The sequence below is a fragment of the Pygocentrus nattereri genome, chromosome 9 (genome assembly GCF_015220715.1).
Source record: "Pygocentrus nattereri isolate fPygNat1 chromosome 9, fPygNat1.pri, whole genome shotgun sequence".
NCBI lineage: Eukaryota > Metazoa > Chordata > Actinopteri > Characiformes > Serrasalmidae > Pygocentrus > Pygocentrus nattereri.
The window spans coordinates 40,184,685-40,203,949 of NC_051219.1; the positions used below are offsets into that span (position 1 = coordinate 40,184,685).

Below are 19,265 nucleotides of genomic sequence, written 5' to 3' on the forward strand. Positions count from 1 at the left end.
CCTACTGTACAGTACACTGCCCACACGTTTAACCCAGGCTGTACCTAGAACATTTTGCACCTGTTTTAGGTACATATGCCTGTTCTCTGCACACTAGGGCTTCCCAGGTCTGGTCCCGGCTGTGGATATGTATGATTCAAGTAACAGGAGAAAGAAATTTTTACCAGCACTCTGCCGGCTCCATATGGGCAAAGCTTGGGGGACGGAGACGAGGGGGGGCGGTAACCAGACACCTCTGCACACACAAATACACACACACATTTACAGTTTGACTATCAGAGCCCTACTGCCCTGGAGCGGCACAGGGGGCAAAGCAACAGAGAAACTAATGAGAGTTGAGGGAGAAGGCCAGAAACGCAAGGCTATGAATTCTGAGGATGGTTAACCACAGTCTGGTCACTGAAAAGGTTTAACAGCCCACTCACACAGAGTGCTCTTACAGCTTAGTGCTTCGTTTTAGAACACCAGTGAGACACCATCATGTCTCTTCCACTGGACCTGAGCTCCTTCCACAGGGACACTTCGCTGGACACTCTGGAGAAGCAGCTCATCTGCCCCATCTGCCTGGAGGTGTTCACCAAACCAGTGGTCATTCTGCCCTGCCAGCACAATCTCTGCCGGAAATGCGCCAGCGAGCTCTACAGGGTACGTTCCCGTGTTTAATAAGTGGACCTGTGAATTGAAGTGTGCATGTTTTTACAGTGAAGCCAGTCTAACTGCTATTGTAACCATGCACTCTTAAAATAGATGGTTCTTTAAGGGTTCTTTAGTATAGAAAATGGCTCTATGTAGAACACTCAAAGGGTAGAACACCAAAAAGGGCTCTGCTATTGTTACAATGTCAGGCCTATGACAATCAAAGAGCCCTATTTGGTGCTATATAGAATCCTATTCAAAAAGGTTCTATGTAGAACCATCTACAGCACATTCTCCATCAATCTGAGGAACGATTTGCACCATGCAAAGAACCGTTTAATCATGCAAAGGGGTCTGAGTTTTTGGGGTTCTGTATAGAACTATCTACAGCACATTCTCCTTCGACCTGAAGAACCACTTCAGCATGCAAAGAAGCCACAAGGGTTTGAACGTTCTTTTCTTTGCTAAAGATCCCCTGAAGAACCTTCTTTTGTAAGTGCATACTCCACACCAACACACTTAAAAATGATGGTTCTTCAAGGGTTCTTTAGTAAAGATAATGGTTCTATTTGGTATTTGCACATTAAATGGTTCTTTGCATGATGAAATAGTTCTTCAGATTGATGGAAAATGTGTATATGGTTCTATATGGCACTAAACAGGATTTTGCTACAGTTGTGGCATCTAGCTTTTAACAATATAAGAACCAAATTTTGGTGCTTTATAGAACCATTTTCAAAAAGGTTCTGTACAGGAACATATCCAACACATTCTCCATCAGTCTGAACCATTTCACCATGCCAATAACCATTGAAGCATGCAAATAGTTCTACCTAAAACTCATGGTTCTAAATAGAATCCCTGCCTTTGCTAAAGAACCCGTAAAGAACCATCTTATCTAAGTGTGTAGCTCAAACCCCTGTTCAAGGAAAAGTGCTGTTAGTCAACAGCAACCTGGGTGAAAAACAAATCAGGAGTTGACGCCTTCAAGTATTACGTTTCCTACAGAGCTGCAGTGGAACCTCTTAGCACATTCCACATCTGTGAGCACAAGAACTGAAGGTTGTAACGTCCTCTTCTTCTCTTTTTTGGGATCCTTTTAGTCTAGAACCATCTGACAGAGCTTGAAAAGTGAGAAGAATGAGCATTTCAGGAGCTGAACCAACAGAACAGAAAGAAATTCCACTCAAGGAAAGCAATTTGGAGCTAAATGTAAATGGCTAAAGTGGAACTGCGTAAACAGGAGATTGTCAAATTACTTGACTAGTAGTAAATTAGAAGAGGAAGTACATGGAACTGGTTATTTAAAGCCTAAAACTAATCTCTTACCTTCTCACAGTGAGATTCTGAGTGATGGATAAGTAAATAAACCTTCTGTACACATTCTACTGTGAGTCATTACTAGACTGTCGAACTGAGTGAGTGTATTTGATCTGCTCACTGAGGCAGTCGCTGCATATCAGCTGATCATCACACCAACAGATAGTTAGCACAGTCTATTAAGTCTCTTATCACCATCTGTGGAGTTTTGTGCTTGTCTGCAAAAATGTGGTTATGTAATAATAGTAAATCAATCAAAATCAGTGTGCTTTACTCAGAAATATAAGTAAAACATAAAAAAATAAAACTTTGCACTAAAAATGAAAATAACAGCACCATTCCTAAATAAATGTGTTTTTAATTTAGACATATATTTAGACACTGCAATTTCCCCCTGGGATCAATAAAGGAATCTGAATCTGAATCTGAATATGTCGCTGCTGTCGAAATCAAACCTCATACTGTATATATGCATTTTTGTTGTTTTTCAGTTTTTTATATAATCTGCAAAGGCATGTTGTCCTTTACATTGTGTGTAAGTTTCACAGAGAATGGACCAAAGGAAATTGCTCAAAATGTCTTGGACAAATGTCTGGTTCCATTGACTTACATTAAAAGTAAAGAAGGTTTTTTCCTTTTCCTGTAAAGTTATCATTTTGGAGATAGGAGGTTTTCTTCTGACAACAGCAATATATTACATTGATCTCTGTACATGTGTATATACATTTCTGCAAATATTTGATTATCTTTTCATGGGACAACACTAGAAATGAGCAGTGCAGATTTACTGTCCTCTGAAAAGAACTCACAGCCATTAATGAACACAGTGAACATGTCCAGATTGTGCCCAATTGTGCCCAACTGTGTCATGTGACTCATTAGAGCTACAAGGTTCCAGGTATGAATGGGGAGCAGGGCTGTTAAATTTGGGTGTTTTGGGTACAATTCACTCATATGGGCCACTGAATATTCAACATGGCACCTCATGGCAAAGAACTCTCTGAGGGTGTGAGAAATTGAATTGTTGCTCTCCACAAAGAGCCTAGCCTATAAGAAGATTTCTAACACCCTCAAACTGAGCTATAACACGGTGGCCAAGGTCATATAGCGGTTTTCCAAGACAGGTTCCACTCCAAACAGGGCTCGCCAGGGTCAACCAAAGAAGTTGAGTTGAAGAAGCCAGAGGTTGGCTTCAAAAAATAGGCTAGGCTATAAGAAGGCCTGGAAACAGTTTGCTAAAGACAAGCAGTCCAAGAACATAGATTACTGGAACCATGTCCTGTGTTCTGATGAGATCAAGATCAATTTCTTTGGCTCAGATGGTGTCCAGTATGTGTGATGGCGCCCTGGTGAGGAGTACCAAGACAACTATCTCTTGCCTACAGTCAAGCATGGTGGTAGTAGCATCATGGTCTGGGGCTGCATGAGCGCTGCTGGCACTGGGGAGCTGCAGTTCATTGAGGGAACCATGAATTCCACCATGTACTGTGACATTCTGAAGCAGTTCCCTTTGGAAATGGGGCCGCATGGCAGTTTTCCAACTCGATAACGACCCCAAACACACCTCCAAGATGACAACTGCCTTGCTGAAGGTAAAGGTGATGGACTGGCCAAGTATGTCTCCAGACCCAATTGAGAACCTGTGAGGCATCCTCAAGTGGAAGGAGGAGCTACGAGCTCACTTGTGTTGCCTGTTCTTTAGACATTAATTAGACATTAATGGCTGTGTGTTGAATTATTTTCAGAGGACAGTAAATCTGTACTGCTATACAAGCTGTACACTGACTAAATTATATCCAAGTTTCATTTCTATATTGTTGTCCCATGAAAAGATATTTGCAGAAATGTGAGGGGTGTACTCACTTTTGTGAGATACTGTATGTATATATATATATATATATATATATATATATATATATATATATATATATACTTTGTAGTCAATGCAGAACTTAACAGTTATTAACTGAATAAGGAATAATATGCTAAAATTTCATTGTCCTTTAAAGTAGTTCGAACTAGTTGGAGCCAATTTAGAGAGACAGCAGTGTAGCCAGTCAGTAAAACATTACAGTAGTTTTATTTAGTAGTTATGAAAGCATGAACTAATTCCTTGGAGATATTAATGATTTGGGCCTCAAATGATATATTAATATTCAGTGTTAGATCACAGTTTTTAACATTAGCTTTGGTTGCATTAAAAACCTTTTAGACTAGGAATAAAATGGGCGAACTTATTTCAAGTGGACTGTGGACCCAGCTGCAATACTTCCATCAGAGGAAGTCTCTGGTCCTCCTGGCCTTTACAGTCATATGCAAAAGTTTGGAAGTTGTTGATTATCTCAGTGAAAATAAGTGGACACATCATCTACAAAGAACACATAAAGGGATTCATTCATTCATTCATTCATTTTCATTCATTCATTTTAATGCACAATTACTGTTTGCAGAATTTAACATATTGTAAAACATGAACAATAAAAAGTGGCCTGTGCATAAGTTATGGCACATTTTTATTTTTTATGTTTTATTGTTTTCCAATATGCTAAATTACTCAAATATACACTCAAATGGTACAGCAGTTACAGTCTGGTGCCTCAGGCACAATTTAAGGTGAAATGGGAAAATTCGATCAGGAAGCTGATCAGCCTGAAGTTTCAGCCTGGTAAAAAATCAAACATCGAGACATTTTACAAGAAATTATTCTAATTTTGTGAAAAAGTTTCCTGCTGGAGATGTGAGAAATGCGACTATAGTTGAGCTAAAGCTTAAAGCAGAGCGAGTCTATGTTTTCATTTATATTATATTTTAGCCTATACTAGCTACATTAGCACATACTGAGACGTACATTTTTACATTTACAGCATTTTGCTGACGCTCTTATCCAGAGTGACTTACAATTTGATCATTTTATACAGGTAGGCGAAGGTGGTGTTAGGAGTCTTGCCCAAGGACTCTTATTGGTATAGTGTAGGGTGTTTGCCCAGTGGGGGATTGAACCCCAGCCTACAGCCTGGAAGGCAGAGATGTTAACCACTACACTATACCAACCACGCTTGCCAAGCCCTGGCCTAAAATAAAGTTTTTTAAACAACATTTTTGGCAGAGAGGTACTGTACAGTAAAATATACCAGAAACTACATAGGGCTGGGCTTATATCAGGCTAACAGAGAAAATGTAGATGGAAATCCTGCGATTTTGCAAAACATTGAAGTGTTTAACACCTATGAAATCTGTCTTACAGTAAACTGTTGCATGGATTAATTATGAAGAAGTTTTTGCCACTATTGTACCATTATCACCGTTGCATATAGAAAGACCTATGTAGGTTCACCAGCCATTTCTGATAGTAAATAAAATGGGTATATTTGTGTTAATGTTCAAAGTTCCTTTCACCACCACTGTAAAAGTAATGGACTGTAAGTTTCTTTACAACGAACCATTTCACATTAAACAAATCTGAATGGCTTCATTTACATCTCAACAATCGAATTATGTAGAAATAAGAAAAGCATGAAAAGTGCTCTGTGATTGAACTTAATTGTTATTATTATTTACTGATAAAGGATTAGGAATGAAAGAATGTAGAGGTGACAGGGGTCATCTGAGCTGTGGACTAGATGCAGGGGGAACCAACAAAACAAGGATATTAGGATGAGATGAAAATAGCTGAGAGGACTTTTTGTTGGGCTTAGAGGCTTCACACATAGATCCATTGTCTGTCCCGTGAGAGATTAGTGCAAAGGGAGCAAATGTAGGGCATACACTATATTTACACTCAAGTTCAGTCTGAGTTTAGGCATTTATAGTCCTCACACCTGTTTGGGATCCAGATATTTACGTTCCCATCAGCCAGTGCTAGTCTGGTGTTTTGATACGTGTGTCTATACACAGTGTGTTGTACCATATTTATGAAGCCATACATGTGTGGCTTCATAAATATGTTACAACACAAACTTTGTACTCATGTGTTTGTGAAATTTCTTCATGCAAGCTGTTTCTGGGCCCTTGCTGTTACATAACGATGCATATTCCCTAAACTCAATGTTGTTTTTCTCTTGTATGCTGAAGATACTCGGTTACACATATCAGCTCAGCCAGATTTAATGATGGTTACACACTGTTACACAATAGAAGACTTTGTTGAAGCTTCTTATTCACCAGCTTCCTGATTGAATTTTCCCATTCCACCTTAAATGGTGCCTGAGGCACCAGAATGTAACTGCTGTTCCATTTAAGGTGGAATGGGAGAATTCTAAACAGAAGCTGACGTCTTTTATAGTGTTTGACAGCTTCTTGTTGCAGATTAAGTGGAAATGCAATTCCATTCGTCTCTAAATAATCAACATCCGTCTTAAATCTTTCTCTTTGCCTTGTTGTTAGGTACTAGATAGACAAGATTGTCTGCATTGCTATCTGACCAGCAGTCTGCGTGCCAACCTTAAGGGTCAAAAGTTGGTGAATTAGCAGTTATAGAATACATTAACCCCCAGGTTTAAGACCATTTATTCCTAAAACTGTGTTAGAACAATCAATAGAGCCTTATTTTAATGCAACGGATGATTATTTTATTTTTACCTTGCCGCGTCTTGCCGACACTTGTTTTAGGCCAAAATCTTCCACAAAATAATGTCTCAGGCATCACACAGCATAACTTTCTGCAATTGAGCTTTTAGAGGTAGTGAACTCTTTAGATGTCTGGTTTCTTTCACCACCAAGTTTCTCTAAAATGGAGCATTCCACATCAAACCACTCTGTGTGACCTAGTATATAGCATAATCTTTTAATTGTATGGAAATTCTCCTTTAATAAGGCATGAATAATTCTAAACTTTTCACCCTGTGGCAGGCACTGTACATGTATATACAGCTTTCGCTTATTTCTCTGATTACTGTGTTGTCATTTTTAGCATTATTTGTCATTTAAGAAGGGGGTCAAGAGAGGGGTGACTGTGCTGGGGTACTATACATTTCAAGTGGTATAACTGGCACGTGAGGATGCTGTAGGGACCTGGAGCTCCAGAAGTCCTCTTTTAATCCTGAGGGAAAATGAATGAATCCCTAAACTGCCTTAAGAAGCCATCTAGAATTCTGGAGACTATGGTGCTAGCAGTGCTGGAGGAAGTACACAAACCATGTACTTGAGTTAAAGTAGAGATAAGGTAGGTAAAATATTACTCCAGTAAAAGTAGATGTTCCTCCCTTTAGACCTCCACTTGAGTAAAAGCACTAAAGTATTTGCCCACTCTAATGCAACTGTTTAGCTCACTGACTGTTTATGTGGAATTTGGACGAGTACTGAACAGATCCAAACAAATCCATAGACAGACTGGAGAGAAAACCACTTTGCAGAGTCATGGCCTTCCAGGATTGGCACAGAGGGCCTCTGATCTAAGCAGGGATTCTGATTTCCATTCGACCCATATGTCTCAGCTGCTGGAGCCTTTTAAAGAGCATGACTATTTCAGGACGTCCACTGTGTCCATTTCACTCTCACCCTCTTGCTCACTCCACATCATGGTCTCTCTTGTGCACCCTCTCTTTACCTCAGAGAGAGAGAAGAAGCAACTGCAAGTTATCTGTCATTATCTGGAATCCAACACCTAATCCGACACTAGAGAGGTGCACTTGTTTACAGGAATTTTTTTTCCACATCACTTATGGGTCAGAAAAGCAGACTGGACACAAGGGGGTTTCTGCAAACTTATGTTTTTCTATCTTCCCTTAGCAACAGAAACATGTTCAGCAGCAGCTGATGGTCAAGGGTAAGATTATCCTCTTGTGGGTCAGAGGCCTCACATCTCCAGTGGCTCTGTAAAAAGCCTGTTATCATTAGTCCTACTAAGCATAACTGCCTTAATTCAATCAAAAACATTCTCATAAGGATCCAATCGAGACAATCAGTAAATAACTTTAATGACAAAAGAGCAAGAACAGCATATTAAGTAAAAGATTTCAGCCATCTCTGTTCCAGGTTGGGATTGGAGGTCGCTTTCGCTGTCCATCCTGCCGACACGAAGTTATTCTGGACCGTCATGGTGTTTATGGACTCCAGCGAAACTTACTAGTGGAAAATATCATTGATGTCTACAAGCAAGAGTGTGCAAGGTCAGAAATGTGGACCATATCTTGGTGAAATGATCTCTATTGTAACCTCATACCATGAATAACAAGTTAGGCCAACACTGTTCGTTTTTCAATGACTCTTAATCTTTTATTTTTCTTTGTTTTTTTTTTCCAAGCTTTTTATCCTCAAGACTTTTATTTTGCAGTAATTCCATGTGTCTCTAGCTCTAGGCCTCCACCAACACCCCTGGCTCAAATAATCTGTGAGGAACATGAAGGGGAAAAGCTCAACATTTACTGCATCACATGCCAGGTGCCCACCTGTTCCCTCTGTAAGGTTTTTGGGGCACACAGCACCTGTCAAGTAGCTCCTCTACCTGAGGTTTATCAGCAGCAGAAGGTAAAATAGACCCAGTAGAAATGATCATACTAACAACATGCTCCAAATATTCCAATGATAAATTAACTTGACTCTCTTTTCTTTTTACAGACTGAACTCAGTGACGGGATTGGTTCCCTGGTTGTCACTAATGAGCGCATCCAGGCTTGCATAAATGACCTAGAGGAGATCTGTAGGAATATTGAGGTTCGACTGGGCCTCATGGGAATGCTGTCACTGCCTTTAAACCTTAGGATGCTGAAACTTTCCAAACTCTCATGTCTTCACTAGTTCATTGTATCATTCCATTCTTTAAAGAGTAACTACACCCCACTATTTATGGAAAACTCTACTCCTGGCTCAACTTTGAAAAAGGCTCAAAAATGAGAGAGGCATGCTGAGAGGGTCAAAACGGGTGGGCTGGGCTACTGGGCTTTTAGAGCTAGCTTATGTTAGCTACCAGAAAATATGGAGAGTGACAGAATCAAACGGCACTTATGTAACCGAAAGTCTTAAGAGGTTGACAATTTTTCTCTACTACCTTCCTCATCTTAGACACTGGAAGGTGTTTCTGATCAGGCAGTTGGTCTTGAGCCTGTGATTCTAAACATGATTAGCAGCAAGTGAGAGAGGCGATTGGTAGAACATTCCCTAAAACCGTGATAGCCAGCTGCTCATCATCTGTTCAGCAGGTCCATAATCAATATAACCCGAGGCCTGATTACTTAGATGCGCTGAATTGTGAATAAATAAGGTGGATTTCTTTGAACACTGTCGAAGTTTCATTCAGTTTGGCATCCAGGCAGCAGACGGCACCACTGGTCAGCCAGAGTTTGCTGCAGTGGCCCTAAATCCTTATGTTCAGCAAGCTGTTCATGGCACTTACATGGTGTTATATTTGATTTAGTTCCCCCCCAAAGCCACATTCCCCTATAAATCTAACCCAAAGTTGCCGCACTTGCTGAACAGAAATCAACGGCAAGCAACACTGGAACTAAGGAAAGGGGGAAAAAGTTAGAGAAAGGCTGTTTGGACGAAAGGTTGTCACAGTCGGTCACACACTTTCCATAGTTCCTGTATGGCTCACTGTTGATGTCTGTTCAGTGAGTTGCGCTCCCGAGAGTTTGAGTTGTGAAGGGAAACATGAATCGGATGCAACAAGGTAGCTTTATAGAGACTTGCAAGAATCCTCACTGAATCGGTCCAACATCTTTATCACAAACTAAGCTTTGATTAACTGGGTTATTTACAGTTGTTACAGACAGCTGGCATATCACAGCCTTGTGAGGTGGTGCAGGGGCTATTTAGCTCAGCGTGTGAGTGTGGTTATCTCTCCTCTGCTTTCATATTTATGAGAGTGGGACAAGTAGGGTGTCATCTGGGGGCTCAGGTGCTGTAGAGAGTTATATAAAGAATTTATGGAATGTATTGAAAGATTGTTTGATGGGCCGGAATGAATTAAAAGCATGGAAAAACTTCAAATGAGGCTGAATGATTATTTTGAAACCGAAGTCAGCTATCCGTTTGCGAGCAATGTTGATGTGGACACTGACATTGTGTTTGTGAAAGAAATCGGGGGAGGAGTCAGAGTGATGTCACAACCCTCATCACGTACTGAACAAAGCCAAACCCCTGGGTCAACAAGTCACAAGGTTTTTGTACTCATAGTGACAACAGATCGACTGCTGAAATGGCTCAGAAACTCTTAAACATGTGCTCTTATAGCAGTGTTTAACCTGAGGGGCGCTGCAGAGGTGCAGCTGTTTACAGTTTGGAAAGATGTGTTCACATTTCAAGCAAGGCTGGTATATTTTATCATTACAGAGCAGTGCATTTCAGCTGTTAGTGAGAAAAGGGTCTTGGGGTGGAGTTACTCTTTAAATGCAAGATGCAAGAATACATGTAAGAATATTTGCAATCCCTAACAGGAGAGCGGCAGAAACCAGAAGCAGACACTGTGTGAGAAGTTTGATCGTATGTGTGCCATCTTGGAAGAGAGGCGTAAGATCATGGTAGAGCAAATCACATATGAGCAGGATGAAAAGACTGGCTGGGCCCGAAGCTTGATCCAAACCTACAGTGAACATGTTGACACCAACTCAAACTTGGTGCAAACGGCCTTGAATGCCATGGAAGAGTCTGAGATGGCTGCATTTCTGCAGGTACAGTAAGATCAAGGTTCCTCAAGATTCTGCGTATGGTTCTGTGACACTTTAAGTTCTAAATATTAACTAGGTAAGTGTCAGAAAGGATAAAGAGAGGTTGGAAACGATTCAGGCAAAAATGAATGATTGTTGTCTGGCACATAAAAACAGAAGTCGGGGAAAAAGTAAGATACAAAAATGATGTAGGCTATGCCCCCTTTAACAAAATGACACTGAAATGCCCAACAGGTTCTAGGAATTAAGTAGCTAAGTGTAGGTCCAAAGTGCTTTCTAACTATTTGGGGTAAAACGATGGTAAGTAAAAATACAATGAAAAAACATCAGGTTCCAGATAGTCAGCTGAAGAAGAACATAGTAAAATCCCTCATAAATTATCATTATTTGGAGCAGCAAGCTCTAAGTACAAATATATTCACACTAAATGTCCCTCACATGCTTATCAGAGAAAGTGAAGAGTAAACATTTCAAAGTAAATCTTAAAGACCCCAAAAAAATCATAGTAAGAATGACTGATTCTTTTATAGCCCAGATTCAGGCATCTTTTCTAGGTAAGAACTAGGCACATAGCTGGTCTTCAGGTGTCTTTTTACCCCATATAACCACCTGGTGTTTCGAGACACACACTTTCTTGCTTAAACATGTGACTTTTTTTAGTGTTTTATTAGTTAAAATTTTTTTTTTAATTTGTACTTACTACCTTTCACTCCAAATAATTATCCACCTTTGATAGATTTTATTATGCCCTTCTCAGGCAACACAAGACAAGCTCAGATAGGAACATCTTGAGCCTGGATTTAAAATTGTCCAGTGTTGGGGCTCTTCTAATGTTCTCTAATGTTCTCCATCTCTGTGGTTCCATTTAAGCGCAGCATAGTAGCTAAATGCTGCTTTTCCATGTTGAGTCTTCACCTTCGGCAGGACTAACTGACTAATTCTTGAGTGAGAGTGAGTGAGTGAGAATTCTGAGAGTTCGGGTCACATCGCCGAAATAAACATGCTGGTCCTGCAAGATTGAACGATTCCTAGACCAGTAATATTATCTTAAAGTCTAGTAAAGACTGGTAGCCATTGTAAAGATTTAAGAATGGGAGGTGATGTGTCCACTTCTTTTACTCCTAGTGAGACTCAGGCAGCTGCATTTTTAATCATCTGAAGATGTTTGATTGTCATTATCGGTTTACTATCAAGCACCTGTTTTAGGCATTTCAGGCATATTAATGTAATTCACATTGACTGACTGTTTACTACTGTTTTATTCAAAATTTCACAGAACTTTGGAGTTTGTACTTCACACTTACACAGTTAAGATCTAGTATCTGCAGGGCATTCACATTTAATTTAGCTAAACCTGGAACTCACCATCATATTACCCAAAATACAGGGTGATTCAAAAAGATTCATCCCATTTCAAAATCATTTATTTCAGTTGTAAATCATTACAGAACAATGCAGTGAACTGTAAATGGTTTAAGTGATAATAAAGTTTATTGCATTATATTATTATTATTTGTTACAAGTGCTCAGTCTGGACCTCCTCCAGCTGTTCGGACATCAACGCCATAGTCAAACTCATCCCAGACTGGATTGAGCATGTCGGGTGTCGCTGCACTCGCGGCTCTTTCAGTGCGGTTTCGGAGATCATCCAGTGCTGTGGAACCTAAGACGAACGCTCTGAGCTGTTGAAGGTTCCCTGCTGATGAAAACCACGTTGCACAGTTAAGACGGATTCGCTTTTCCGGTGACAGTCAGAAACTCTATGACCCCCTCTTTCAATGTGATTGGCTCATAGATGCCTCACTGTTGTAAAAATATGGCGCTATGAAGTCGGATTAACCTTTTTAAATCACCCTGTACATACCGAGTATTCTGGAGTAACCTCACACTTACCTGATTAATACCTACAAATGAGGGAACTGTTAAAGAAAAGCTGCCGATGGTTTTTAAATGTATGTTTTCTATTCTCTTGTAGGCCTCAAAAAGCCTAATTGAAAAGTAAGTGTCTGCATGCATGTGACTGTTTATCCACTGCACTTTAACCGTCTTGCTATATTTCCAACTATTAAACCAGTGCAAATTGATTCCTTCTCTCTAAAGGGTCAGTGAGGCAACTAACTGTGCCCCAACGGAGACCTTAGTGCCTGGATATGAAAACATGGATCACTATAAGGTTGATTTCAATGCTGAGGAGCAAGCACTCTACCAGCTGGATTTCCTCCAATGTGAGACACACATAGTCAAAAATATGCATGTGCTTCAAGGGAAGCAATTCAACTAAAAATAATAATGTCACTGCTGATTATGCTGCAGCTGAAGAAGAGATTGAAGAGATTCCAGAGGAACCAGAACCAGAATCAGACCCTGAGCTAGAGCCAGTGCCAGAGCCAGAGCCAGAGCCAGAGCCAGAGTATGAAGTAAACCCTGAGCCAGAGCACAGTCCAGTACAGAATCCTGTGCCAGATCAGGATCTGAAGTCAGAAAACTCGGCAATAATGACAGTTGAGTCTGAGACAAGAGAGGACACCCAGGCACAAACAGAAACAAAAAAAGATGTCCTATGTGAGACAAGCGGGCTGAGCACCACACAGGTAACCCCGTGTGCCTTCTCTCATATCAATTTTATTCCATTCTTATTTTACATCAAACAGTCCTGTAATCGTTTACACGTTTGCAAGCTATATTCTTCTCCCATCACCCCTTACAAAGGCCCAGCCAGAGTTAGAGCGTAAGGAGCATGATGCAGGTGGTTTGGGGAAACAGAGCTTGCTTGTTCAAGCAGATGAAGAGACCAAACTCTACCCAAGTTGGTACAGGCCCAACAGCCAAATGCTTAGGTCTAACCTAGCACTGCCTCAAGATGCCTTGCAGGCTCCTGATCATTCACCCCAACCAGTAAAGGAAGCCCCAGTTCAATGCCCTTTCCAGCATTCACAAACACCTCTGTCCACGTGGATGAGTGGCAGACTCATGCCTATGTTCACTGAGAAACTTGAAAACCCTGAAGGGGCTCAGTTTGGAAGGGACTCTGTGGATAGTCCCTATGGGCATTTGGCAGAGGTTAAGGACATTTCTGATTCTGCCAGCAAGGATAGGGTGACTTCATTGTCTTTGCAGGTCAGTTCAGTTTTAACAGATCACAGCCATTATGTCACCATCTCAGCCGTCATTACACTTATCCTGTGATCTTGTTGCTTTCTTCATCAAGTTACTCCTGCATGGTCACCACTTCGTCATTCTTGATGTTCTTTTCTGAGGAAAGGGTCTCATTTATGAGTCTCTGAACATCCTCAACACCACAGCATTGAACTCGGCACCTGCATCCACCAGCTCCTGCACCATTTACAGTGCTTATATCAATGGCATTTGGCTAAAACTCTTATCCAGATCAACTTACAGTTTAGCCATGTTACAGAGCCAGGAGAGTGTAGCGCTGGGAGTCTTGCTCAAAATAATGCAGACAGAGTCCATAACTGTTATTTTGCACAAAATATAAAATTAGTTAGTCAGATGGGAAATATTATTGGGTAACAGCAATATATAATTAAAACTATGGAGTAAAAAACGATGAGTTATTGACGTTAAAAAAAAACATTAACCTAGCATATCTGAGTGGCACAGAAAGAAAGAAAGCAGAAGAAAGAATAAAAAAAAAGAATGAAAGAAAGAAAGAGTGAAAAAGATAGTGTGAAAGTGAATAAAAGAAAGAGTGCAAGAAAGAAAAAGAAAGTAAAAGAGTGAAAGAAAGATTAAATGAAGCAATAGAAAGAAAGAAAGAAAGAAAGAAAGAAAGTCAAAAGAAAGAAAAAGAAAGAAAGCCAAAAGAAAGAAAGAAAGAAAGAAAGAAAGAAAGAAAGAAAGAAAGAAAGAAAGAAAGAGCCTCATTTATGTGTCTTACTTGTGATCTCTGAACATCCTTGTGGCAGCACCACAGCACTGAACTCGGCACCAGCATCCACCAGCACCTGCACCATTTACAGTCCTTATATTTATGGCATTTGGCTAAAGCTCTTATTGTAAATAGGAGTCTCACCCAAGGACTCTCAGTGGTAAACGTGGTATGTCTAATGCTCAAACTGTTACCCACTCTGCTCTACTACACTGCTTTACTTCCTTTTGACCCATCAATGTCTGCTTCTCTCCATCTTCACCTCCATCTTTCCTCAGGCCATCACCCTTGTCTTTTACATCCTGACCTTTCTGGTCATCCTCCAGAGGGTATGGGGAAACATTCAGTGCTTCCTAGGCACATAGCACTGCGGGGAAGTTCAGCTTTCAGGTACTAGCCTAATAACACATTGCATTTTGTGTTCCTACTATTATTGTTCCTTTGTTGATGTGTTTGTTACTCAGTGGTCAGGTGGACCCACCGCATTATGGTTTTTGTTGTTTTGTTAAATCAATACAGCCGTAACAATTTATGTAAAAATACCAGATGTTTAAAATATCACAAATGTCCATCATTGGGTTCACTTTAGCAGCTATAGCCAGTCAGCAGCCTGTCCATGTTGTCCACCCTCACACACACACACACACACACACACACACACACACATGCACACACACACATATATACAAACACATACATATACAGACACACACACACTAACAGCAGGCCATGTAGGAGGAGAACAGAGTGAAGGACACAGCACCTCCACTTTTACTCCCTGTGGGTTCAGCCCAACACCACGTGTAATATAAATGTGTGGGGGGTGAACAGAGTGAGACACTGAAAATGGGTTATTTTATATGTTCTTCACAGAAAATGAGCAAAAGCCAAGAATCTGAGGTTGAAATAATAATAAATTGCATAATTTCTTCTTTTGGTAAAAGAGTGAAAGAGCAAAAGAAAGAGCAATTAAAAGAAAGAGCGAAATAAAGAAAGAGTGAAAGAATGAACAAAAGAAAGAAAGAGCAAAAAAAGAAACAGATTGAAGGCAAGAGCAAAAGGAAGCGTGATAGGAAGAAAGCGAAAGAAAGAGCAAAAGAAATAGCGAAAGAAAGAGTGAAAGAAAGCAAAAGAAAGAACGAAAGAGAGTGAAGGAAAGAGCAAAAAAAACAAACAGAGTGAAAGAAAGAACAAAAGTAAGAAAGAGTGAAAGGAAGAGAGAAAGAAAGACCAGGAGGAGGGAAAGCAGTTAAAAAAGCCAGAAAGCACCTCAGTGTGTGCCCCTCTCTCGTTCTCCAGGGTGAGCCCTGCTCAGTGGGAGCCCAGGACAGCAGAGAGATGGAGCAGAGCACTGATACAGTCTTTCACAACTACTCTGACGCCCCCCTGTGGTAGGAAGACAGAGACAGGCAGACAGTCAGTCAGGTGCGTAGTCATAAAACATGAGGACTACATTTTTTTAGCTTTAGTGCAGAGCAGATTTACTGCTTCTAAGCCAGAGCTGAGATATTTCTGTTTCTGTGGGTCCTGTTGACCTCTCCACACTACTGGAAAGGTCACCTTTCCAGGCGCATAGCAGCCCTCTGCTTCAGTATTGGTTTTAACATGCCCTCGCTGATCTCGCCTCAGCACTTGGACATGCGGAACACATTATACAAGTGTCCACTGGCAGAATGAAGGGAGGATGGGATAATGATAAAAACACACAGCGAGCTAACTCAACAGTCTTCATGGCAACTCACCCGGTCAGTCTCCTGTCTCTTTGAATGGTAAGAGACATTTACCCCACAGTAAACCCACAGTAACTTTCAGAAACAAAAACTCAGAGTTCCTGCTTTTGGCTTTAGCTCTTTTTATTAAAGGACAGGTCTTTCTCCGTAAAGAGATGCCATTGACTCTGTTGACATGCATCCGATCATAATCAGATTTCTGCCGTTATCTGATTATTCAATTGGTCATGTAAATAGCATTCTGTAAATTCCTAGTTTGGAGAAGGTCTAGAGATCTGCTTAAGAAATCAGATAAAGAGAGCTGGATTTGAACCCAGTAATCAGATTGCTCAGTGCATATAAACTCTTACTCTGATTTCTTTCGGAGCTGTGCTACATGTGCTCTAACGGCCTCTTACAGACTGCAGCTGAGACTGAGAACCCAGCGGTGGGGCCCGGCTCTCCTACTGCCACAAGCGAGTCGACTCGTCTCAGCTTCTCCTTCTCCTGGCTTAACCCTCTCGCCAAGAAGAAGTGATCACTCCAATCAGTGAGAGGCTGTGGGTCCCAGGAGTCGTTTTGGTCTAGCAGCCTATAAAGTAGGCAATGGGTTTTACCTTAGGGTGAACAAAGCAATGCACCAAGGCCTCAGCCAACACTCCTGTTATAGTTTGATCAAATGCCAGCACCAGCTATTTTTTAAATAGTGGTTAAGTCTTAAATTACGCATTTTTTTTTTTTTTTATTCTACCATAGCTTCAGCCTGAGGCCAAAACTTCACATACCTTGTATTAGTTCTGAAAGGATTTAGTTGTTTTTGCAGTTTGAACACAGAGTTTTAATAGATTTCTCCAAACAGTTGTTAATGCTTTTTGCCATTGTCTTGGCATAGTAGTATATGAGTAAAGTGGCAGTGATAGACATTGTAGTGGAATAACTAAATAAAGCCATAATGTTACACTGATAAGCTTTCTTTAGTCTTTTTCAGGTGTAGAAAGGTGTGCATACTGTTTACTTGTTAACCTACAGCTGAACATGAAAAATAAAAAGTGTTGCAGAAATCTGGCTTTCGTTTGCTGTGTGTTTGATGGCCTGTGTAGGGATAATTAGAGAAGTAAAAGCGACTGTTAGACTGAGCTATACACATTCAACCTGTTCTGTTGATTCCTGTAAAGGAGCAAGGAGGGAAATTCCTACCCCGCCCTTTTTCCGGAGGGCAGGCATTTTTCTACTGGATACCTAGGAGTTTGTGGGCGCAGCATTTTTGCTGTTGGTAAGATTCCACTGATTTACCCTCAGATCAGCGTAGTTCCTCCTGGAATCTGGTGAAGCCCCTCCTCCAGTTTAGGGCTAGTGTAGAGGTCATGGCTCAGAGTGCCCTGGTACTTCTCCAAATTCCTGTATTTCTTCCTGTTTTTAACCATCAGAGTGGGGCTTGCTTTTTCATTCCCGTCTTCTTGGTGCTACTGCATTTCTTGCCACTGCTGCCCTTCACATGTTTCACATATGAAAATTCATACAAAAAATGCAGCAACATGTTGGCGCCTGTACAGGAGTCTGTATGCAACTACTGCATCATTTAAAGTGGGACAGGTACTGAGAATAAGAAGTTCATCTCAGCTGAATCTGAGTTAACCGTGGCTGTACTACTTGAGGTGGATGCAGCTGGTTAAATTCCACTTGGATGTAACATGTAACCCATCATACTGAGAATGAAAACACAAGAGATGTATCTATCTCTACTGTACTTCCATGCTCCCAGTAAAACTTTACACATTCATCCCACACAGTTTTGTGTGAATACAGTGGTAAAACATAAAAATCATTTCTTCATCTGGTCCGTCGTTACAAAATATGTTTCACTGGATAAGTTCTACGTAATATATTGAATTACCATAATTTTATTTTACTATTTATGCCATAATTGTTTTTAGTTTTCCAGTGTTTCACAAACCAGTTCTCCAGGGCCGTCAAACATTACACATTTTTGCTCTAACCCAGCTCCGAGTTCACTTTCATCGGGTATTCAGTGTATTTAAGGCCTTGGTTCAGGTTTGTTGGGAATTGTTGGCAAAATGTGAACGGGCTGGTGAGCCCTGGGGACTGGCTTGAGAAACACTGCTGTTTTTGTGATAGAATACATACACACACGCACATCATCTAAACCGCTTATCCTTCTGGGTCGCTGGGGGAGCTGGAACCTATCCCAGCAGTCACTGGGTGGAAGGCAGGATACACCATGGACAGGTTGTGATCAAATAAAGATGATCAATAAAAAGAAAGAAACTAATAACTGTCATTTCACTCTTTTCTGGCTTTATCACCATTGCCAATAAAATTGTTACCACATGCTTCAAACTTTAAAAATCTGTCAAACAAACAAAACAAGATAAAAAAGACAATATGCTTAGAAATTGCCTAAAATAATTAATAATTTAATCTTTTTTTTTTTGTTTTTCAAAGAAACAACAAAAGAAAGAAAGAGCAAAATAAAGAAAGAGCGAAAGAAAGAGAGACCAGGAGGAGGGAAAGCAGTTTTTTTTGTCTTTGTTTTGTTTGTTTGTACATACAAACAGAGTACAAACAAATAAGGGCTACTTGCTGTTTAACATCAGCTAATCATAAATGACTCATCACAACAGAGTTACATAAATCTAAGATAAACAACCAGTTTAAATATCAAACTCTCTCCAGATATGATGGCTGTGTTTGGATAACGGTCTTTAAGTTAAGAAATTCCTGCTGTTTATGGTTATACTGTGTCCTGCAGTTGCTTGTGAAGGTACTTAAGCATCGCAGTAGCCACTCTACATATGACACTCTACATAATCTCCAACAGCGCAAAGCACTTTTACCTCTGATACTCGGGTGCATTCACAAGCAAGTACTTTAGTACAGTCACTCATGTAGAAATATACCTGCACTTTATAGAGGTACTGTACTGTACTTTCCAGCCCTGTGTAGTTTATATCCATCGTTATATGGAGACGCTAATTAAACAAACATTACAGAACCTTAAGAAGCAGAAACCCTTCATTAGCAAAGTCACATTATATTACATTTATACATGTGCATGGGCGCGCATTACGATCTCAAGCTCGTTCCCAA

General features: G+C 40.5%; 1 protein-coding gene across 1 annotated transcript; it reads left to right on the forward strand.

Annotated features, from left to right (window-relative positions):
- The first annotated feature begins 347 nt into the window (after nt 1-347).
- Nucleotides 348-17,218, forward strand: trim101 (tripartite motif containing 101). Its single transcript, XM_017710884.2, has 11 exons — nt 348-645; nt 7,915-8,063; nt 8,247-8,421; nt 8,512-8,607; nt 10,329-10,562; nt 12,535-12,557; nt 12,660-12,784; nt 12,873-13,150; nt 13,269-13,676; nt 14,727-14,838; nt 16,579-17,218. The coding sequence occupies exons 1-10, from the start codon at nt 481-483 to the stop codon at nt 14,811-14,813; spliced, it is 1,740 nt and encodes a 579-aa protein (XP_017566373.1). The 5' UTR covers nt 348-480; the 3' UTR covers nt 14,814-14,838; nt 16,579-17,218.
- Nucleotides 17,219-19,265: the final 2,047 nt, after the last annotated feature.